This window comes from Sapajus apella, unplaced genomic scaffold (genome assembly GCF_009761245.1).
Source record: "Sapajus apella isolate SASKATOON/1434 unplaced genomic scaffold, GSC_monkey_1.0 scaffold15, whole genome shotgun sequence".
Taxonomy (NCBI): domain Eukaryota; kingdom Metazoa; phylum Chordata; class Mammalia; order Primates; family Cebidae; genus Sapajus; species Sapajus apella.
In genome coordinates, this window is record NW_022436955.1 from 11,853,499 (window position 1) to 11,876,818 (window position 23,320).

General features: G+C 50.0%; 2 protein-coding genes across 16 annotated transcripts in view; both read left to right on the forward strand.

Moving 5' to 3' along the window:
• PLA2G15 (phospholipase A2 group XV) overlaps positions 1 to 6,338 on the forward strand; it is a 19,975-nt gene extending 13,637 nt beyond the window's left edge. For all 3 annotated transcript variants that reach the window (XM_032283814.1, XM_032283815.1, XM_032283813.1), the window contains one exon: positions 4,388 to 6,338. In XM_032283814.1, coding sequence (XP_032139705.1) covers positions 4,388 to 4,899 — 512 coding nt within the window. In that variant the 3' untranslated portion in view covers positions 4,900 to 6,338. The remainder of the gene's footprint in view (positions 1 to 4,387) is intronic.
• A 3,201-nt stretch (positions 6,339 to 9,539) lies between these two features.
• Positions 9,540 to 23,320, forward strand: part of SLC7A6 (solute carrier family 7 member 6) — a 60,928-nt gene continuing 47,147 nt past the window's right edge. For 2 of the 13 annotated variants that reach the window (XM_032283821.1, XM_032283825.1), the window contains exons 1-3: positions 9,540 to 9,662; positions 11,721 to 11,849; positions 16,175 to 16,222. The gene's annotated coding sequence lies outside the window, so the exon portion shown is untranslated. The other 11 variants (XM_032283827.1, XM_032283833.1, XM_032283826.1 and 8 more) reach the window with 10 other exon arrangements.

Below are 23,320 nucleotides of genomic sequence, written 5' to 3' on the forward strand. Positions count from 1 at the left end.
AAAAAAAAAAAAAAAAAAAAAAAAAAAAAAGTTCAAGAAAGAAGCTGACAAACCTAGTTTCTCAGAGAAAAACATTTAATAGGACATATGAATAGAAGCCACATCTGTGTCTCAGGTGGTGGCAAGATAAGATGGTAGATCCCCACCCCATTAGCCCCCAGACCTAGGGCTTATATTCTGTAGGGAAAGGGTGACTCTGGTGGGATTCGTTGGACATTGAAGGATGGTAACATAGAGGCTTTTTTCACTTATGGTAAAGTAAGTACGTGCCCTTACACAAGGAACAGAAAATAAAGTGGAAATCTTAGTGGCCTTTCTGGGGTTAATCAGAAGGCAACATGATGGATTAGTATCCAAGATGGAGTTGCTTTGGTCTCCACAGTGTCTCTTCTCTTGGGGTAGCACTCTTTTTTTCTTCAAAGTGGCTTTCTTCTTCTTCTTTCTTCTTTCTTCTTCTTTCTTCTTTCTTCTTCTTCTTCTTTCTTCTTCCTTCTTTTCTTTCTTCTTTTCTTCTTTCTTCTTCTTCCTTCTTCTTTTTTCTTCTTTCTTCTTTTTTTTTTTTGATGGAGGGTCTCACTCTCCATCCAGGCTGAAGTACAATACAGTGGTGCTATCTTGGCTGATTGCAACCTCGCCTGCTGGGTTCCCGTGATCCTCTGGCCTCAGCCTTCTGAATAGCTGGGACCACAGGCGCGCACCACATCTGGCTAAGTTTTTTATTTTATATAGTGAAGAGGTTTTACCATGTTTCCCAGGCTGATCTCGAATCCCTGAGCTCAAGGAATCTGCCCACCTCAGCCTCCTAAAGTGCCAAGATTACAGGTGTGAGCCACCTTGCCCTGTCCCGTCCTTTTTCGAATATCTTTTTCTCCAGAAGAGAATCTTCTGGGGGACTAGGTATGAAAGAGAGAGAGAATCTAACACTACTGCTAATTTCACCCATCTAGTTGATAGCCCTTGTAATCTGTGTACATCTCTCTCTCTCCTCTCTCTCTCTCTCTCTCTCTCCCCCTCTCTCTCCCCACCCCCTCTCTTTCTTTCTTTGAGTCTTGCTCTGTTGCCCAGGCTAGAATGCAGTGGTGAGATCTTGGCTCACTGCAACCTCTGCCTCCTGGGTTCGGGCGATTCTCCTGCCTCAGCCTCCCAAGTAGCTGGGATTACAAGTGCCCACCACTGTGCCCGGCTAATTTTTATATTTTTAATAGAGATGGGGTTTCACCATCTTGGCCAGGCTGGTCTTAATCTCCTGACCTCATGATCTACCTGCCTCAGACTCCTGAAGTGCTGGGATTACAGGCGTGAGCCATCACGCCCGGCTATCTGTGTAGGTTTCTTACAGCCATGTATACAGAGTGGCATAAATGTTGGTCACACAGGTACCCGTTTGTGCGCATGCACACACACACACACACACACACACACACACACACTGCAAACATATATACACATAGTGCTCAGGCGTGGTTGGCCAAAGAACTTTGGATTAAACCTTGTGCCTCCCTCTTTGGCCCTTTTTTTTTTTTTTTTGAGACAAGGTCTTGCTTTATTGCCCAGCCTGGAGTACAGTAGCATCATCTCGGCTCACTGCAACCTCCGCCTCCGGAGTTCAAGTGATTCTCCTGTCTCAGCCTCCTGAGTAGCTGGGATCACAGGTGCCTGCCACCACATCCAGCTAATTTTTGTATTTTTAGTAGAGATGGGGTTTCGCCATGTTGGCCAGGCTGTTCTTTAACTCCTGACCTCAGGTGATCCACTCACCTTGGTTTCCCAAAGTGCTGGTATTACAGGTGTGAGCCACCACACCTGGCCATCCCTCCTTCTTACCCATATCTTTACTTCTTTATCCCCACCTTCACACCAGAGGAGGAAGCCTAGATCAGTTTTTTTGTTTTGTTTTGTTTTTTTGAGACAGGGTCTCACCCTGCCACTCAGGCTAGAGTACAGTGACATAATCTCGGATTACTGCAACCTCCACTTCCCGGGTTCAAGTGACTCTCCTGCCTCAGCCTTCCATGTAGCTGGGACTACAGCCACGTATCACCATACCCAGCTAATTTATATATATATATATATATATATATTTTTTTTTTTAAAGACTGGGTTTCACCATGTTGGTCAGGCTGGTCTTGAACTCCCGACCTCTGGTGATCCGCCCGCCTTGGCCTCCAAAGTGCTTGGATTACAGGCGTGAGCCACCACGCCTGGCCAATTTTTATATTTTTAGTAGAGACCAGGTTTCACCATGTTGACCAGGCTGGTCTTGAATTCCTGACCTCAAGTGATCTGCCTGCCTCAGCCTCCCAAAGTGGCGGGATTACAAGTGTGAGCCACTGCACACGGCCGGATTTTTTTGTATTTTTAGTAGAGATGTGGTTTCACCATGCTGGTCAGGCTGGTCTTGAACTCCTGACCACAAATGATCACCCATCTTGGCCTCCAAAGTGCTGGGATTACAGGTGTGAGCCACGGCACCTGGCCCCTAGACTTGTTTTTTATTTATGAGTTGCACCTTCATCTGTGGGTAGCAAGGAGCCTCTGTGGGCAACACAGGGAGGAAACAGGTGCAGATCTGGCTGGGCCTGCTTGCCTGGCAGTTGGGAAAGCCACCCCCTTTCTGGCTTCTGCCCCATCTTTTCATGACTGTTGCAGCTCGCCAGCTGCAGCTGTAGAGTAGAGCTTCCTGCTCTAGGAGGGAGCTTTCCTGCCTTTGCTAGGACTAGGGGGAGGCTTATGGACCCTCACTTTGGGAGCTGTGAGCTAGAGCTATGCCAAGCATCTTGTGAGCTCAAGTCCCTGGTACTGCATGACCTGCTCGGTCAACTGGCATTGTGATTGGGTCAGGTCCAGTGACTCTCTGAATTGGCTGGAAGACATTCAGATTTTGTGAGGACTCATTATGGCCACCCATTCTGTCTAGCCTGGGCTTGGAGGGACAGATGTGGGCATACCCTGAGTTTAGACAGGTAGCCACAGTGGCATTTGGGTCCCAGCCCCTTTCAGAGTTTGTGAGTTCCCTTAGAGCTTTGCTTCAGAGGCTGGGAAGCTGTTCTGTCTGGCCTTGGCAGTCCAGGACTGGGGGTGTGGTGTGGGGAAGTGGAAGTCCATGCACCCCTAGGGGCTTTCGTTGCCTCAGGGGTCCTACAGCCAGGCCACAGCAGGCAGAGCTAAGGCCCTACAGTCAGTCCGAGGGGCCTCCCCACTTTCAGATACAGGTAGGGTGATGGGTGACCATGGTCCTGAACAGGCCAAAGGCCCCTGATCCCAAGTTACAGCTCACTTCCCAGAGCCTCCCTGGCTGGTGGTTGTTTGTGTTGTTCACATTCCTGTGTAAAGGGACTCCAACTCCAACTGCAACCTCCCCTCCTCCCCTGTCTCTAGCACGCCTGGCTGCCCAGGTCAGTGCACAGGCAAGTGGGAGGGATGAGACCATGGCTGGCTGAACACTGGTCTAGCTTACGAAAAGAAAAACTGGTACACAGTTTATTGTCATGAAAGAAAAAGCAGAACATGTCATCACCTCTGGGCTGCCAGCCTGCTGACTCACTTTAAGCTAGGTCAGTGCCCATAGGCCTGATCAGCACTTGGAGGGTACAGTTTACAGACAAGGAAGCATCGTAAATCACCCTGTGAGTATGTGCTGCCTCACTCCCTGGTGAGGAAAGCAAAAGAAACAAAACACATCTGGATGTGTGCTGCCCAGATGTACCAAAAATAAAGGGAAACAATGAAAGCCAAGGCAAGCAGCCTAGACAACAAAGCAAGACCCCCATCTGTACAAAAAGTAGAAACATTTAGCATGATGGCACGTGCCTATAGTTCCAGCTATTCAGGAGGTTGATGTAGGAGGTTTGCTTGAACCCAGGAGGTGTAGGTTGCAGTGAGCCAAGATTGTACTACTCCACTCCAGCCTGGGTGACAGACCGATACCCTGCCTCTTTTTCTTTTATTTTTGTATTTTTATATATTTTTTTGTCCCAGTAATGGCTATAAGCAATTTTTTTTCTTTTTTTTTAATTTTGACACTGCCTCAAAATAAAAAAAAAAAAAAAGGAAAATGAAATTTGCCAGGCATGAGGCATGGTGGCACACACCTGTAGTCCCAGTTACTCAGAAGACTGAGGCGGGAGGATTGCTTGAGCCTGGGAGGTGGACGCTACAGTGAGCCTTGATGATGCCTGGGCAACAGCGTGAGACCCTGTCTCACAAAGAAGAAAAAAAGCCAAGGCAGGGATGAGGGTTACAGTTACTACAATGATGATAACAGGGTAGAGATGCGGGGCTGTGGACTGGGCCCCTAGCTGCGGTCTGGCAGGGGCCTGGTGGTGAACATGCTGCCCAACCAGCTGGCATTCCTAAGCACAGGCTGACTGGAGCCTTCTCCCTGCAGGAGACAACAACCGGATCCCAGTCATCGGGCCCCTGAAGATCCGGGAGCAGCAGCGGTCCGCTGTCTCCACCAGCTGGTTACTGCCCTACAACTACACCTGGTCACCTGAAAAGGTGTTTGTGCAGACACCCACCATCAACTACACACTGCGGGACTACCGCAAGTTCTTCCAGGACATCGGCTTTGAAGATGGCTGGTTCATGCGGCAGGACACAGAGGGGCTGGTGGAAGCCTCAATGCCACCTGGTGTGCAGTTGCACTGCCTCTATGGCACTGGTGTCCCCACACCAGACTCCTTCTACTATGAGAGCTTCCCTGATCGTGACCCTAAAATCTGCTTTGGTGACGGCGATGGTACTGTGAACTTGCAGAGTGCCCTGCAGTGCCAGGCCTGGCAGAGCCATCAGGAGCACCAGGTGTTGCTGCAGGAGCTGCCAGGCAGCGAGCACATCGAGATGCTGGCCAACGCCACCACTCTGGCCTATCTGAAACGTGTGCTCCTTGGGCCCTGACTCCTGTGCCAGGCAGGGCTGGATGGCTCGGCCATGGACCTACCCTTGGCCTCTGGGGCTGTCATGGCCCATGAGTTTCGCAAAGTTTGTGACTGACCATTCAAGGCCCCGAGTCTTAAGCTGTGAAGCGTCTGCTGTGGGGACGTGCCATTTGTTATCCTTTGTCTGTGGCAGTGAAGAAGGAAGAAATAAGAGTCTGGACTCAAGGGACACTGGATGGAAAGAATGCTGCTGATGGTAGAATTGCTGTGACCTCAGGACTGGCTCCGCAGGGTGGACTGGCTGGGCCCTGGTCCCAATCCCTAACTGGGGCCATGTGTTCCCCCTACCCCATGGGCTTTTCATACTTGCCCACTGGGCCCTGGCCCCACAGCCTTCCTATAAGGGATGTTACTGTGCTGTGGTCCTGTACCCAAAGGTCCCAGGGATGGGCTCTTGGCCCATTGGGTGACCCTTTCCACACACTGGCCACAGGTAGGCCTGCCATTGGCCATGGATAGTAGAGCTGCTGGCTTCCCTGTGGCTTAGCTGGTAGCCAGCCTGACTGTGGCTTCCTGGGGCGAGCCCAGTAGCCCCTGCAGGCAGGGGCAGTTTGTTGTGTTCTTCATGGTTCCCAGACCCTGGGACATTTTACTTCACTCCTACCTCCCTTACCGCCAGGAGCAGTCAAGCTCTGGATTGGGCAGCAGATGTGCCCCCAGTCCTGCAGGCTGTGTCCCAGGAGCCCTGATTCCCTCAGATGTGCTGTTGGCCCTAGGACTGAAGCTACCCCCCTTCATCCTGGGACTGTTGTTCCAAGGATGACAGCAGGGGTGGGAGACATGGCCTTCGAGGCACCTGTGGAGAAAGGGAATCCAAGGAAGCAGTCAAGGCTGCTTGCAGCTTCCCTGAGCTGCACCTCTTGCTAACCCCGCCACCACACTGCCACCCTGCCCTAGAGACTCACTAGTACCCAAGCGGGTTGGCACAGGGCTGAGAAGTGGTGGGACTCCTGTCACCCTGTCCAGCACCTACTCCCACCAGGCAGCTGACTGGTATTTAGTCTGCCAGGACTAGCCTAGAAACTTGAATGGGACTCTGAGAGAGCCAGGTGTCCCCTGAGGCCCCCCGAGGAGCTTTCCGTCTGCCCCAGGGTGCTGCATGGGTTTCCCTGTGGCAGTAGCCATGGAGAGTCAGGGACTGTCTTCATGGCAGTAGGCTCTAAGTGGGTGACTGGCTACAGGCCAAGAGAAGGGTCCAACCTCTAGGTCGGGTTCGCAAAGCCACCTTCAGGCTGGTCTGAGCTGCTCTCCCACAAGGTTTCTGTGGAGCTGGATTTTCTCTGTTGCATACATGGCTGGCATCTGTCTCTCCCTTTGTTTCTGAGTGGTGGGCCCCGCGTGGGGCTCTGAACAGGCTGTATCTGGATTCCGGCAATAAAACTACTCTGGATGCTGTAAGGTGCGTTGGCCTATCCTCTGCTCTAAGCATAAGGGGAGAGAGGTGATGGAGGTACGAGGTGTCTAGAAAGGCAGGAAATTAGGGGCTGGGCCTTTACACGAGCCTTGATGGGTTCTCTCAGCACCAAAGCATGGTTCCTGTGCCCTTCTGTGGACTTCATCCTCCTGCCCTCTCTCCTGGAATCAAGTTCCCCTCCTGGGACTAAGAACCAGAATCTGAAACACTCCTGTGGCAGTGGGTCCTGTCCTTCCCCTGCTCCTGCCTAGTCAGCAGGCCACACATGCCACCCAGGAGCTGGGGGCAAGGACAGTCCTGCAGGTCACCCTGGCAAGACCCTCCTTCCCAGCCTCTGTCCTCCCTCAACTTACAAGTCTCAGCAGCCTTTGAACCTAGAGTTCTTTTTAGGATGCCACCCTTCTTTGCGTCTTCAGCTCATCAGCCTGCTATCTGTACCCCTGGGTAGGTACAGATGAGAGAGCTTAAGGGAGGAAAAGAGACTACTAGGCTGAGACTAGTATGGACAGAGACCAAGACAGACAGAGACAGGGAAATGGATAGGGATAGGGTCTTGGTCTGAATTTTGTAGTCCAAAGCCTAGCCAGTACCCAGTTCTGTCTTCACTGAGCCCCAGCAACCAGGGTGCCAGGCTTTGATACACCAGAGACCACAAGAGGGCGCTCTGAACCCTCTCACCACCACCTGTAGCCAAACCTGGAAGGACAGGGTGACCCAGAGTGGGGTAAAAATATCTGGGGTAAAAAATACAATGGTCCAGCTGCAGCTCTGGCCTCAGTAAAATTATGACAACATGAAAGGGAGCTTCATCCCAGGCCCTGCCCAACCTGACTCCCTGCTTGCCCCTGACACCCACCTATTCATGGTACCGCACTCACCTCTGACCCATTTTAGCTTCACTGTCACCCTCAGTTTCGTAGCTGCAGAGAGAGGGCAAGGAGTCAGAGGAGGCTTTAGTAACAGCACACCAGGGTTCAAATCTCAGCTCTACTAGCTCCAGGCAAGTTGTCTGGGGAGCCTTCTGACCTTCAGTTTCCTCATCCAAAGAAAGGAGACATCTGGGTGCACTGGCTCACGCTTATAGTTCCACCTACTCAGGAGGCTAAGGTGGGAGAATTGCTTGAGCCCAGAAGTTTGAGACCAGCCTGGGTAGGACTTTACCTCTAAAGGTGAAATAGGCTGTGCGTCATGGTTCATGCCTATAATCCCAGCACTTTGGGAGGACTAGGTGGGTGATCACCTGGGGTCAGGAGTTCAAGACCAGCCTGGCCAACATGGTGAAACCCCATCTCTACTAAAAATATAAAATTAGCCAGGTGTGGTGGCACATGCCTGTAGTCCTAGCTACTCAGGAAGCTGAGACAGGAAAATCACTGGAACCCTGGAGGTGGAGGCTGCAGTGAGTCAAGATGGCGCCACTGCACTCCACCCGGGGCAAGACAGAGCAAGACTCATAAACCTGTAGTCCCAAGTGGGAAGCTGAGCTGAGGCAGGAGGATCGCTTGAGACCAAGAGTTTGAGGTTGCAGTGAGCTATGATCACACCTGTGAATAGCCATTACACTCCAGTCTGAGCAATGGTAGGATCCTATCTCTAAAAGCAGAATGGTTGCTGGGTGCGGTGGCTCATGCTTGTAATCCCAGCACTTTGGGAGGCTGAGGCAGGTGGATCACCGAGGAGTTCGGGACCAGCCTGGCCAACATGGTGAAACCCCATCTCTACTAAAAATACAAAAATTAGCTGAGCGTGGCGGCAGGCATGTGTAATCCCAGCTAATGGGAGGCTGAGGCAGGAGAATCGCTTGAACCTGGGAGGCAGAGGTTGCAGTGAGCTGAGATTGCATCACTGCACTCCAGCCTGGGCAACAGAGCGAGAGGCCATCTCAAAAAAAAAAAAAAAAAAAAAAAAAAAAAGAATGGTTACAAATAAATGTACTCTGCAGGGTGGTCCTGAGGAACACTGATGGTGTTGGAGAACATCTGATTTAGGGTGTGGGGTACACGGGGCTTTCAGCTGATGGGCTACTGTAACTAGGCGTGAGACTGCAAAGCCAGAGGCACAGGAGCTGGCAGAACTTATATGCAGCTGTTGCAAGGACAAGTGGGCCGGCTGCCGACACAAGTGTCCAGAGCCATCCCTCTGCCCAGCCAAGGAGGTGGGAGGCAAAGAGTGCGACTCCATTGATCCAAGTATATATGTCCACTCACTGACACTTAGGGGAGGTGTTCCAAGCAGAGGGCCGGCAGGAGGGCAGCACCAGCGAGGGCTCCTCAAGCATTGTCATCCCAGGCCTGCAGGGAGGAGAAGGGAAGGGTTTTTAGGTAGGGGAGATACAAAGTCACCACAGTCTGTATTTTAGGAGCATCCCCCACTCTGTGGAGATGGGTTAAGGGGAGCAGGATTGGGACTGGGAAGTCATTGTGGCTGGGGAGAAGACAGGGTGTAGGCCCTAAGGGGAGAGGGAGGAAGGGTCTGGGGTGCTGCCTGTTTCTGACTGGGTCACTGCGTAGCAGGGAGCAGGGTCTTGGGTGTGGTCTGGAACCAGAGGATGTGCACTTGTGGTCATATGGCTGGGGGAAAAAGACTCCAGGGCCCTGGAGAAAGTCAGTGGTTGAGGTGTGGACAGGAAATTTCGGTGGAGGGCTCAGGGGCTCATGAGGTCAGGAGGCTCTAGACAGAGCCCCAGAGCCACCAGAGGAAGAGGAAGATGGAGGAGCAAACAGAAGGAGGGGAAGGGGTCGGTAAGTGCAGCTCCCCCAAGAGAGGTGGCAGCAGGGACAGGGAAGATGAGGACAGAGCTCCAGGGAGGCCTGGGGTTGGCCGAAGGAGCCTGCAGTGTCTGCCTGCGTGAGTGGGGTTCCTAGGCGGGGGATGGGAGGTTGGAGGGGTGGGAGGACGATGGCCCGGCGGAGGCCGTTTGGATCTCTGTGTGAGCTGCAGGGGACCCCCTGGGCGCCGGGCCCAGGCCAAGGGCAGGATAGGAACCGGGTGCGGGGGCCGATGTGAGCTCCCCGCGGGAATGTCCCGGTGTGGACGCCCTTGGAGTCCCCGTGTGACTCCAGGGCGGCGAGGGTGGCCGGGACCACGCGAGGCCACTGGGGGCTGTGGGGCGTCCACGTACACCGGCCAGGCAGTGGCTGCCACAGGGGCCCGGAAACGCCGCCGCCAGCGGGCCCCTAGCGGAACTTTATCCCGACGCGGCGCGCGCTGTCGCGATCCGAAGGCGGATGACGTGGCGGGGCGGGGCCTGAGCGGCTGTGGCGGCGGCGGCGCGACCGAGCATCCTGGCGGCGTTCGTTCTCCGAGAGGTAACGGGCCGGGCCGTGGGCGGGCGCGCGGGGAGCAGGGCCAGGGCCAGGCCGCGTTCTGAGAGAGCCGAACCCTCTTGGTCTTCGCCGCCGCCACCCAGAGCGGGATGCGGCCCGGAAACTGCGCAGGGCTGGCCGGCTGGGGCCGCACGAGAGGCGCCGCGGGTGAGGGGTGGCACTGCGAGGGGAGAGGGACCTCCAGCGTGAGGACCAAGTGTGGGGGAAACGCTGTGTGAGTACGAGCCCCGGAGGCTGATGGTGACCGTGAGGGAGCCAGCCCTGGAGTGTGCCGGCGACGCGGCGAGTGCGAGGAAGACCGGGGTGTGTGTAGAGAGGGGAACCCCAGGTGCGAGGGTGACTGGGACCCTGAGTGTGCGGGCCACGCCGCGAGGGTGAGACCGTGTGACGGTGGCCCTGAGAGGGACTGTGACTGCGCCTCCGACTTCAGGACGGAGAACCTGTGCTGTGCGGCGGCCGCGGCGGGGCGGAGAAAGACGCGGGCTCAGGACCGCAGGAGCCCGGCTTCTTGGAGCTGTCGCAAGAATGACGATTATCATTTTAAAGTCCATTGACTTTAGAGAATGCCGCAAGGTTTTGTGTCGTGCTGGGGCCTGGAGCGTTGGGCTGCTGGCGCTGGGGAACTCTCGTGCCCCCGGTGATTATGGCTCTTTTGAGCGTCCCCATAGCCTGTCATCTTGTGTGACTATCTCTTGTCCTGAATGTGGGGAGACAGACGTGAAACATTCTGAAAATCCTTCACTGGGCTCTAAGCAAACATGTTGTGTAATGGTCAATATAAATAGGAGTCAGGGTGTCGGCGAATACGTTTTTGAGTACTTCTTGTGTGCCCTGAGCTTTGTGACACAGTTAAAAAGAATTCAGTCTCTGCCCTTGATGGGGGAAAAAGCCAGGGCCAGCTCAGCTTGCAGTGAGGCACTTCAGTACCCAGCGATTCGGAGCTTATCTCTCAGAGCTGCTCCCAGATTTCAGATCCGGGAGCAGCAGGCTTGAAAGGCTGTGATTGCCTCCTGACATCAGTTCCACCTCTTTTTGGTGGCGGTGAGGCCCTTTGGGGACCTGCCCAGGCTGCCTGCATTACTCAGGTTCCACGTGTGCTGCACTGGTGACTTTTGCTTCCCAACTTTGATCTCAGAACGTCATTCAAGTCGTTACACTGGGGTTTCTTTTCCTGGCAAGTGTGTGGAAAACCACCAGCCTGACTTTCTATTCTCTTCCTCGCCTTGTCCTCCTTCCCTATCTGGCCGTGGATGTATTTTTATTGCTTATACCAGTTTTATGATCTCCATCTCCCTGGAATTTCTTTCTTTTTCTTTTTTTTTGAAACGAAGTCTTACTCTTGTCCCCCAGACTGGAGTGCAGTGGTGCAATCTCAGCTCACTGCAACCTCCGCATCCCAGGTTCAAGGGATTTTCCTGTCTCAGACTCCCCAGTGGCTGAGATTACAGGTACCTGCCACCACGCCTGGCTAATTTTTGTATTTTTAGTAGAGATGGGGTTTCACCAGGTTGGCCAGGCTGATCTCAAACTCCTGACCTCAAGGGATTCACCAGCCTTGGCCTCCCAAAGTGCTGGGATTAGATTACAGGCGTGAGCCACCGTGCCCGGCCTCCCTGGAATTTCTTAGTAGAAGAAATGTCCTGACCTTTGTGCTGCCTGCTGTAGTCTCTAGGATGCAGATTCTTTCCTAAAAGAGTTATGCAAACGGTGCCCACGGGACCTGGGGCCCCAGAGCTGCCTAGACATGCATGATTTAATGTGACAAGGCCAGTTCTCTGACAGGTTTGGGCTGGCTACTTCAGTCATACCCACCCTGTGGGCGTCATGGGACCTCTCAGTAATTAGGACTGCCCCTGCTGGGCACGTTAAATTTAGATTTTGCAAGGAAATATCATTCTGCTGCTTTCTTGCTTCATTTAAAAAAATTATATATATATATGTGTATGCACATATACACATATATGTATATATTTGAAAATCAGCTTTCTCAGGTTAGAAGGGTTCATTTTTTAATCAGTTCCCTCCCACTCTTTGTTGCAGAGATTACGTGGCCAAGGCAGACAAGTGGAATTAGGCCTTGCTGCGGGGGACTTCATTTCCTTCTCATTACTGGACCCATTTATGAGGAGGTAGCTTGTGAAAGTGTGATGTTCGTGTATTTCTTGACAGGTAAATATTGTTGGCTGTCTTCTGTCCATTTTCTTTTGTGTGATTTACAAAGAGTTTTTAGGCTGGGCACAGTGACTCATGCCTGTAACCCCAGCACTTTGGGAGGCTGAGGTGGGTGGATCACCTGAGGTCGAGAGTTCAAGACCAACCTGACCAACATGGAGGAACCTTGTCTCTACCAAAAATACAAAAATTGGCCGGGTGTGGTGGCACTTACCTGTAATCCCAGCTACTCAGTGGGCTGAGGCAGAAGGATCCCTTGAACCTGAGAGACGGAGGTTGCACTGAGCCGAGATTGAGCCATTGCACTCCTGCCGGGGCAACAAGATGAAGACTCCATCTCAAGAAAAAAAAAAAAAAAAGAGTTTGTACTTATTTGTATAGGTGTGAACACAGAATTAGTAAAGAGAATGGCTTATACATAATTAAGAACTCTTTAGTATTACATGTTAAATAACACTAATTTATTATAAAAATAAATTGTATATTTATATTACACCTTTTTCTTTTTCTTTTTTTGTTTTTTTGAGACGGAGTCTTGCTCTGTTGCCAGGCTGGAGTGCAGTGGCGCAATCTCGGCTCACTGCAACCTCTGCCTCCTGGGTTCAAGTGATTCTTCCGACTCAGCCTCCCAAGTAGCTGGGACTACCGGTACGTGCCACCATGTCCAGCTAATTTTTGTATTTTTAGTAGAGACAGGGTTTTACCATGTTGGCCAGGATGGTCTTGACCTCTTGACCTCATGATCTGCCTGCCTCAGCCTCCCAAAGTGCTGGGATTACAGGCATGAGCCACTGCGCCTGGCCGTATTACATGTTTTTCTTTTTTTGCTTTTGAGACAGAGTTTCACTCATGCTACCCAGGCTGGAGTGCAATGGCACGATCTCGGCTCACCGCAACCTCCGCCTCCTGGGTTCAGGCAATTCTCCTGCCTCAGCCTCCTGAGTAGCTGGGATTACAGGCACGCGCCACCATGCCCAGCTAATGTTTTGTATTTTTAGTAGAGACGGGGTTTCACCATGTTGACCAGGATGGTCTCGATCTCTTGACCTCGTGATCCACCCGCCTCGGCCTCCCAAAGTGCTGGGATTACAGGCTTGAGCCACCGCGCCCGGCCTATTACATGTTTTTCTAAAGAATAATTGTCATTTTTTTTTTTTTTTTTTTGAGATGTAGTTTCACTCTTGTTGCCCAGGCTGGAGTGCAGTGGTGCGATCTCAGCTCACTGCAACCTCTGCCTCCCATGGTTCAAGTGATTCTCCTGCCTCAGCCTCCCAAGTAGCTGGGATTACAGGCATGTGCCACCATGCCCGGCTAATTTTGTATTTTTAGTAGAGATGGGGTTTCTCTATGTCGGTCAGGCTGATCTCGAATTCCTGACCTCAGGTGATCCATCTGCCTAGGCCTCCCAAAGTGCTGGAATTATAGGCGGGAGCCACAGCGCCCAGCCTGTGGTGGATTTTAATTAAGGATACTTAACAATGAGGTTGTTAAAAACATAGAAAACCGAAGCCATGAAAGTGAGGCTGTCTTATCTACTGTGATTGGGAGCTGAAATATCTTGAGTCTCCTGGTTTCCTAAAAATAAAGGGACATAGGAGGCTGAGGCAGGAGAATTGCCTGAACCCAGGAGGCGGAGGTTGCGGTGAGCCGAGATCGCGTCATTGCACTCCAGCCTGGGTAACAAGAGCAAAACTCCGTCTCTAAATAAATAAATAAATAAATAAATAAAGGGACACATAATTTTAATTATTTGATTAAGAAAAAAGTACACTGAATGTATTTTTTTTCTAAGTTTAAGCATTTAAAAAAACTAATGCAGGTCTGGCATGGTGGGTCACACCTGTAATCCTAGCACTTTGAGAGGCCGAGATGGGAGGATTGTTTGAGACCAGCTTGGTCAACATAGTGAGACCTTCTCCCCGTCTTTTTTTTTTTTGAGATGGCTTGTTGCTCTGTCACCCAGGCTGGAGTGCAGTGGCACAGTCTAGGCTCACTGCAACCTCTGCCTCAGCCTCCCGAGTAGCTGGGATTACAGGCGCCCACCACCATGCCTAGCTAATTTTTTTGTATTTTTAGTAGAGACAGAGTTTTACCATCTTGGCCAGGCTGGTCTTAAACTCCTGACCTTGTGATCCACCTGCCTCGGCCTCCCAAAGTTTTGGGATTACAGATGTGAGCCACTGTACCTGGCCTTATTTTTTGGAAAACAAAACAATAGAACATACTAATTCATATAATTGTGGACAATATATAACTCAGAGAGGCATAAATAAGAAAAAGTCTTCTGTGTTCTCACCATAGTTAAGATTTTGATTCAAAAAGAAGGAATAAAAAAAAGGCTAAAAAACAAAGATTTTGATTCAACCAGAGGGGGAAATAAAAAGATTTTGATGTATTTCTCTGTGATATAGCAAAATATGTTTTGATCCATTTCCTAGCATACAACTTCTAAAATACTTAGACCAAAGTAATGTCTTTTTGTATGCTGATAAGTTGACTGGTGGCTGGCGGCCCCCAGAGAGCTTCAGGATGGGGGCTGGTCACTGGAAAGACCAAGTCAGGATTAGAGAGTTGGGACTTTGAGCCCCACCCCCAACCTCCGGGGAGGGGAGAAGGGGGAGGGTGAGGTTAAGCTGATCACCAATGGCCAGTGGCTTAATCACTTGTGCCTATGCAATGAAGCCTCCATAAAAACCTAAGAGGCTGGGGTTTAGGGAGCTTTCAGATAGCTGGACACGTGGAGGTTACTGGAGGGTACTTCTCCCTGGGAGGACAAGGAATGCCTGTGATCCTTACCCCATGCCTGGCTCTGCACACCTCTTCAGCTGTATCCTTTTAATACCTTTTCTAATACATCAGTAAAGGTAAGTAAGTGTTTCCCTGAATTCTGTGAGCTGCTCTAGCAAATTAATTGGACTCAAAGAGGGGTCTTGGGAGCCCCAACTTGAAACAGTTTGGTCTTCAGCCCCGTTTCCTAGCATACAACTCCTAAAATACGTAGAATACTGTAATCCCAGCTACTCAGGAGGCTGAGACAGGAGAATTGCTTGAACCCAGGAGGCCTGGATTTTCGCCCGGTGTCCTGTGGAGGGGGGGGGTGGTCTTGTGGGACAGAGCCTTCCCCATGTGGGATCTGATGCTGTCTCCAGGTAGACAGTGTTAGAATTGAACTGGAGGACACTCAGTTGGTCTCCCCTGGGAGAGCTGATTGCTTGTTAGTGGGGAACCCCCCCAACTTCCGCATTTGATCACAGAATTCTTCTGTGTTGATTGTTATCGTGTGAGAGTACACAGTAAAAATGGTTTTGAGTTTTTCTAAACAGTCTTAATAGCATTTTTTCCTCTCGTCATTATAGAATTTTTGGTTTTAAATCTAGTTTGTAAAACTTCCTTTGTAATTGAACTTTTTCCTCCATTCGTCCATTGTTTTCTGATGTAATTAATTGTGATAAATTCATTTATTCCAAAATTTCTTGTTGGCAGTTTCCTGGTTAAATTTACATGGGGAAATTTTAGTGGTCTGTTCAATTCCTTTATTTGGTGCTGGAGACTGCAGGAACTATTTTTTTTTTTGAGACAAAGTCTTGCTCTTGTCCCCCAGGCTGGAGTGCAATGGTGTGACCTTGGCTCACTGCAACCTCCGCGTCCGGGGTTCAAGTGATGCTCTTGCCTCAGCCTTCCGAGTAGCTGGGATTACAGGTGCCTGCCACCATGCCTGGCTAATTTTTGTATTTTTAGTAGAGACAGGGTTTCACCATGTTGGTCAGGCTGGTCTTGAATTCCTGACCTCAGGTGATCCGCCTGCCTCAGCCTCCCAAAGTGCTGGGATTACCTGCCTTGGCCTCCCAAAGTGCTGGGATTACAGGCATGAGCCACTGTGCCTGGCTGGAATTTTTTTAAATTTAAAAAAATTTTTTATTTTTGCCATGTTGCTCAGGTTTGTCTCAAAACTCCTGGCCTCAAGCCATCCTCTTACGTCGGCCTTCCAAAGTGCTGGGATTACAGGCTTGAGCCACTGCACCCAGCCTAATATTTTGTATTTTTCTGTAGAGACTGGGTTTTGGTATGATACCCAGGCTAAGAGAGATTGATATTGTGTGTGATCCTCACATAACAATTTCTGTCTTGTTTTTTCATTGCATCTGTAACTAATTGGAAATAACCAATTTCTCTTATCAATTGGATAAAAATTGAGGGACAAGGATAGCCAATTCAAAAGGGTGATCTGGTAGAATTTTGATGACCCTCTCATAATGCTTAGCTGGAGGTAATTTCTTAATGATTGGCTTCTTGAATCAGTGATTTTCATTCCATTGTTGCAGAGGGTCTGCAGATCTACTCTGAGGACAGCATAGACGTGTCTCACACAGGTATGAACTGCTGTTTTTGGAATGTATGTAGCTACTATTGTGATTAATTAAATGCAAATTCTTTCAAAATCAAGTCTTAGCAGCTTTTTGCCATTATTAATTCTTCTTTATCAATTGGTACCTGAAGAATAAGTACTGTGACAGAAAATGTCTGATGTTAACATAGCCAGTTCTCTCCCTTCCCACCCTCCCACGCTCCCATCCATCCTTCTTTTCTTCCTTTTTTAGAGACAGACAAGTTGCCCAGGCTGGTCTTAAACCCCTGGCCTCAAGTGTTCCTCTCTCCCATCTTGGCCTCCCACTGCGACTGTCCAGATGCTTTACTTGTATTTTTGGTGACCAAGTCTCACTCAAGTGCCCAGGCTGGAGTGCAGTGGTACAGTCTCAGCTCACTGCAACCCCTGCCTCTTGGATTCAAGGGATCATCCTGCCTTAGCCTCCTGAGTAGCTGGGACTACAGGTGCTCTTCACCATGCCTAATTTTTGTATTTTTTGTAGAGACAGGCTCTTGCTGTGTTTCCCAGGCTGGTCTCAAACTCCTGGGCTCAAGTGATTCCACCTGCCTCAGCCTCCGAAAGTGCTGGGATTATAGGTATGAGCCACTGTGTCTGGCTTGACATTTTTACTTTTATTTTTTTTTGGGACGGAGTTTCGCTCTTGTTACCCAGGCTGGAGTGCAATGGCGCGATCTCGGCTCACTGCAGCCTCTGCCTCCTGGGTTCAGGCAATTCTCCTGCCTCAGCCTCCTGAGTAGCTGGGACTACAGGCACGCGCCACCATGCCCAGCTAATTTTTTTTTTTTTTTTTGAGACGGAGTTTTGCTCTTGTTACCCAGGCTGGAGTGCAATGGCGCGATCTCGGCTCACCGCAACCTCCGCCTCCTGGGTTCAGGCAATTCTCCTGCCTCAGCCTCCTGAGTAGCTGGGATTACAGGCACGCACCACCATGCCCAGCTAATTTTTGTATTTTTAGTAGAGATGGGGTTTCGCCATGTTGACCAGGGTGGTCTCGATCTCTTGACCTAGTAATCCACCCGCCTCAGCCTCCCAAAGTGCTGGGATTACAGGCGTGAGCCACCGCGTCCGGCAATTTTTTGTATTTTTAGTAGAGACGGGGTTTCACCGTGTTGACCAGGATGGTCTCGATCTCTTGACCTCATGATCCACCCGCCTCGGCCTCCCAAAGTGCTGGGATTACAGGCTTGAGCCACCGCGCCCGGCTACATTTTTACTTTTAAATATTCTATAATCCCATAATATATTGTTACTATTTTTCCTTTGGGTAGTCAGTTATATTCTAAAAATATATTAAAAGAGAGCAAAAAATGTATTTAAAACATATTTACCTAGGCTATTTGTTATTGCCCCACAGCTGTTCAATGTTTTGTTCTATTTTTTCAGGTAGTACCTGCCTGTAGTCCCAGTTACTCAGGAGGCTGAGGCAGGAGAATCGCTCAAACCCTGGAGGCAGAGGTTACAGTGAGCTGAGATCGCACCGCTGCACTCCAGGCTGGGTGATTAAAAAAAAAAAAAACAAACAAACAAACAAAGAAAAAGGATCTCACTGGGTCATCTCGCTCTATCACCCAAGCTGGAGTGCCAGTGGTGCCATCATGGTTCACTGCAGCCTCCAACTCCTGAGCTCAAACTTCCCCCTCAGCCTTCTGAGTAAATAGATGGGGCTACAAGCGTATGCCATCATGCTTGGCTACTTTTTAATTTTTTTCTTTAGAGATAGGGTCTTGCTATGTTGCCCAGGGTGGTCTCAAACTCTTCACCTCAAGTGATCCTCCAGCCTTAGCCTCCAGAGTAGCTGAGAGTACAGGTGTGAGCCACTGGATCCAGCCACTCTCACTCAGCTTTAGGATTTGTCTGTGCACCTATGCCTCAGTCACAGTCTCAATGGTAGGCTGCTGTTGTTTGTCCCTGGGTGCTTGCTAACCTGGTGGTAGGGAGCAGAGGTTTCTCTGTTGTCCTGGTTCACCCTCAGTCTTAGGGAGGCCCTGTCTGTTTCCTTGGGTCTTGGGAATGGATCTTTCTGGGTCTTTTCCCAGAAGACAGACCCCTTTAGTGGTCTTGTCCAGAATTTCCTACTCTTCCTCCAGGCACAGAGGTTTGTTTTTCCTTTTATCCTACCCCAGCTGCCTTAGGAGTGACAGAGTTTGCTGCCCTTTCCCAGGGGTTTATGGCTTTTATTCTTTAGAGGAGAAGGGTGTAGGTTGGCCTTGGTGTTTTTCCTCCCGTAAGCCAGCACTACCAAGTGAAGTTTTCTTAGGTTACCTACCCAGTATTTCTTTCGAGTACCCATTGAGGTCTGTAGAAAAAACCTGAGTGTCTGTGGCTCTTACTAACCCACACTTGACATTTGGTAATTTGTTAAAAAATTTACCTGAATTCTTCTGATTCATCTAAATGGTGGTCTCATCTCTCCCACTACCACAGGTCAGCCAGACCTATATCTCTCTTTCTCCTTGGAGGTGACTGTCTTTCCATCAGTTTCAGTCTAGTTGGTTACCCTGTAACCTCAGCTTTCTGATGGCTCAAAGGAAAATTGTTGTCACTGGAGTGGGAATGATGCTATCCATCCTTGAGTGGAAGCTAGAAGTTCAGGACTTAGCTATTTTTTTTTTTTTTTTGAGATGGAGTCTTGCTCTGTCTCCCAGGCTGGAATGCAATGGCGTGATCTTGACTCACTGCAACCTCTATCTCTCAGGTTCAAGTGATTCTCCTGCCTCAGCCTCCCAAGTAGCTGGGATTACAGGCGCGTGCCACCATGCCCAGCTAATTTTTATTTTTAGTAGAGATGGGGTTTCGTCATGTTGGCCAGGCTGGTCTTGAACTCCTGACCTCAGGTGATCCACCCGCCTTGGCCGCCCAAAGTGCTAGGATTACAGGCGTAAGCCACCATGCCCAGATGGACTTACCATTTCATACTGGATTTTTTTGTGTGTGGGGAGACAGAGTCTTGCTCTGTTGCCCAGACTGGAATGCAGTGGCATGATAATCGCTCACCACAGCCCTGACCTCCTTGGCTCAAGAGATGCTCCCACTTTGGCCTCCCAAGTAGCTGGCATGTGCCACCACACCTGGCTAATTTTTATATTTTTTGTAGAGATGGGGTCTTGCTGTGTTGTCCAGGCTGGTCTTGAACTCTTGGGCTCAAGCAATCCTCTTGCCTCGGCTTCTCAAAGTGCTGGTTTACAGGTATGGACCACTGTGCCTGGCCTAATTTTTTTCTTATTTCATTTTTTGTAGAGACAGAGTCTCCCTATGTTGCCCAGACTACTCTTGAACTCCTTTCTGGCTTCAAGTGATCTTCCTGCCTTGGTCTCCCAAAGTACTAGGATTATAGGTGTGAGCCATCATGCCTGTCCCCATTTTATTTGTATTTTTTGTTGTTTGTTTTTTGAGACAGGGTCTCTTTCTGTCACCCAGGCTGGAGTGCAGTGGTGTGATCATGGCTCACTGCAGCCTCAACCTTCTTGAGCTCAGGTGATCCTTCCACTTTAGACTCCCAAGGAACTAAGACTACAAGTATGTGCCACCATGCCCAGCTAACTTTTATAGTTTGTTGGTGTAGACAGGGTTTCACCATTGCCCAGGCTGGTCTCCTGGGCTCAAGTGATCCACATGCCTTGCCTCCTAAAGTGCTGGGATTACAGGTGTGCACCACTGTGCCCAGCCAAGGTGAAGTTTAGATATGGAGAGGAGGTAAAGGATGGACCTGGGATTGTAGGTGTGTCCAAGCCAGCCTGAGGCTTAGTCATGTGCCTTTGGAAGCTGCTAGGGTTACATCACAGTTTTGCTCTTGGGTGTTTGGCAAAGAGGTAGGAACTTTAATTACTTTAGCCAAGGACAGGCTCTTGATAACAATTGCATTTTTTGTTTCTTAAACAGAGTCTTGCTGTGTCACCCAGGCTGGAGTACAGTGGCACAATCTTAGCTCACTGCAACTTCTGCCTCCTGGTTTCAAGTGATTCTCCTGCCTCAGAATCCCAGTTAGCTGGGATTACAGGCGCCTGCCACCATGCCCAGCTAATTTTTGTATTTTTAGTAGAGATGGAGTTTTACCATGTTGGCCGAGCTGATCTTGAACTCCTGACCTCAGGTGACCCGCCTGCCTCGGCCTCCCAAAGTGCTGGGATTACTGGTGTGAGCCGTCGCACCTGGCCCGTTTATTTTTTTGAAATGGAGTCTCGCTCTGTCACCAGGCTGGAGTGCAGTGGCGTGATCTCAGCTCACTGCAACCTCCACCTCCTGTGTTCAAACGATTCTCGTGCCTCAGACTCCTGAGTAGCTGAGACTACAGGCGCGTGCCACCATGCCCAGCTATTTTTTTTGTATTTTTAATAGAGATGGGGTTTCACCATGTTGGCCAGGATGGTCTCGACTTCTTGACCTCATGATCTGCCCTCCTTGGCACCCCAAAGTGCTGGGATTACAGGTATGAGCCACTGTGCCTGGCAGGAGGATCAGTTGTGGTTAAGAGTTGAAAACCAGCCTGGGCAACATAGTGAAACACTGTCTCTACAAACAGATTTTTAAAAAATAGTTGAGTATGGTGGTGAGCACCTGTAGTCCTAGCTACTCAGGAGGCTGAGGTAGGAGGACTGTTTGAGCCTAGGAGTTGGAGGCTGCAGTGAGCTATGATTGCACGATTGGACTCCAAGCTGTCTCTTGAATAAAAAAGAGAGAGAGAGAGATTGAGAGAGAAAGAAGACTTATCTGCCTTCAGTTGTTTGTGATTCTGCTACTCTCCTTGGCTGAAGGAGTCTTTAACCTCCAGCAGGAACCTTGTCTTTCATTCAGTTGCTGCAACTGAGATCCTAGGCATGAGGTCTTGGGGTGCTGTGACTGCCTCACCTCTCCAAATAAGGCCACTGGGTAGTTTCACCAGTGTATCAGACAAACCTAATAAAGTCATATGAGCGACACCAGTGCCAGGTTTTATGAATACGAAAGGAATACGTGGTAACCCCAACCCCTCCTTTGAGCTAGAGTGTGATGGAATGGGGTAAGCTGGATTGGTCACTAGGGTCAGATTTCTCTGCTTGTCTCCCTGTTGAGTTGGGTAGAAAAGCCATCCTAGGTGTCTTTGCATCTGACTGTTATGTGAAACTACTGGCTCCCCAGCTGTACTGGTTTTGTACTACTGGATGCCTGGGCTCACCTGACAGGCACATGAAAACAAATACGTTTCCACATGCCTCTGCAGGGAAACCTGCATGGCTTGGTGCCGGAGTGAGAGCAAAAGTGGTGCTGCCTTAAAGCTCAGCCTCATCGCAGCAGAGGTACGCTGCCTCCACTCCTGGGACTGAGGGAAGACTTGACTAGTGCCTGGGAGGAGCTTTTTCACTTGGGCTCAGGTCTGGACTTGAAGGGGTTTGGGATAGGGAAGGCAGGAGTTTTGGTTGGGGCCTGTGGAGATCAGCATTTTCCCTAAGAACTACTCACTCTTGACTGGCTGTGTTTCCTTTCTCTGAGCTACATGAGGCCAGGTTTAGGCACATACACATTTGTTGAATAAGTAAGAGGCCTCTGGAATGATGATGTGCTTGCTGATAATTGGAAGTTATCTCTGTGACCTTAAAGGACTGACTCCTGGGTGGGAATCAGATGGTCCACCAGATTTCTTCTGAAGATGAGATGGGATCAAGGGATCTGAAGCATGACTGTCACAGGAGTTGAGGGAGGAGAAGGTCACGCTGGGTGCAGGATCAGGAAGGTGCTTATTTTCCTTTGATAGATTCTGGGTCCTTCGTAGGTAGGTTAATGTGGAATCCAACATGAGGGGCATGCTGGGGAAGAAAGCAAATATGCCAGTGGCAAATTAGCCCTGGGTTAGGATGCCCCTGGATGTCCTTTCTCCACATTGTCTTATCATGTAACCCCTCTCTTCTGGGTACTTTGGGAAAAGAAAGATATTGAATGAGCAAGCAGCAATGTGGGAGAGTAAGGTACACATTGCAGACACAACGATACACAGGGCTGTATTTTTTTTTTTTTTTTTTTTTGAGACAGAGTCTCAGTTGCCAGGCTGGAGTGCAATGGCACTATCTCGGCTCACCGCAACCTTCGCCTCCTGGGTTCAAGCGATTCTCCTGCGTCAGCCTCTTGAGTAGCTGGGATTACAGGTGCCCACCGCCATGCCCAGCTAATGTTTGTATTTTTAGTAGAGATGGGGTTTCACCATGTTTGTCAGTATAGTCTCCATCTCCTGACCTCGTGATCTGCCTGCCTCAGCCTCCCAAAGTGCTGGGATTACAGGTGTAAGCCACCATGCCCAGCCAGGTGTGTATTTTCATGAGGGACCTCCCATGGTCTAGTCACTGCAGTGGTGATCTGCCCTTGTCTTAGCATCTTCCTCGCCCTTCCCACCATCTGCTCACATTCTTTTTTTTTTTTTTTGGAGACGGAGTTTCACTCTTGTTACCCAGGCTGGAGTGCAATGGCGCGATCTCGGCTCACCGCAACCGCAATTCTCCTGCCTCAGCCTCCTGAGTAGCTGGGATTACAGGCACGCGCCACCATGCCCAGCTAATTTTTTGTAGTTTTAGTAGAGACGGGGTTTCACCATGTTGACCAGGATGGTCTCGATCTCTTGACCTCGTGATCCACCCGCCTCGGCCTCCCAAAGTGCTGGGATTACAGGCTTGAGCCACCGCGCCCGGCCCTGCTTACATTCTTTACTGGCCTGAGAGTAGCTGCAGACATCTTCATGTCTCGCTGGACATTGCAGAAGTTCCAGTTTATGTTTGGGTAGAGGTGAGTGGGCAGGATTACCTGGGTATGGACAGTGAGAGGCCTTTCAGGCTGGTGAGGACTGTGTGCCAGGTGCAGGGACTCTGGTCTTCTTTGCGGGAAAGGTTTGTGGGTTTTTATTATTGTTATTATCTACTTATTTATTTTTATTTTTATTTTTTCCCCCTCCCTGTCCCGGTTTGTGGGTTTTAAAGCCAGTGAGAACAGAGCAAAAGTCTACAACTCAGGGAGAATCCAGGGTTGGACAAATTTAATACCAACCTACTCTGGGCTGCAAGACAGGTATTTGTCATTGGAAGTCATCATCACATCATGTGTGAGCTCTCATGGTATCTTT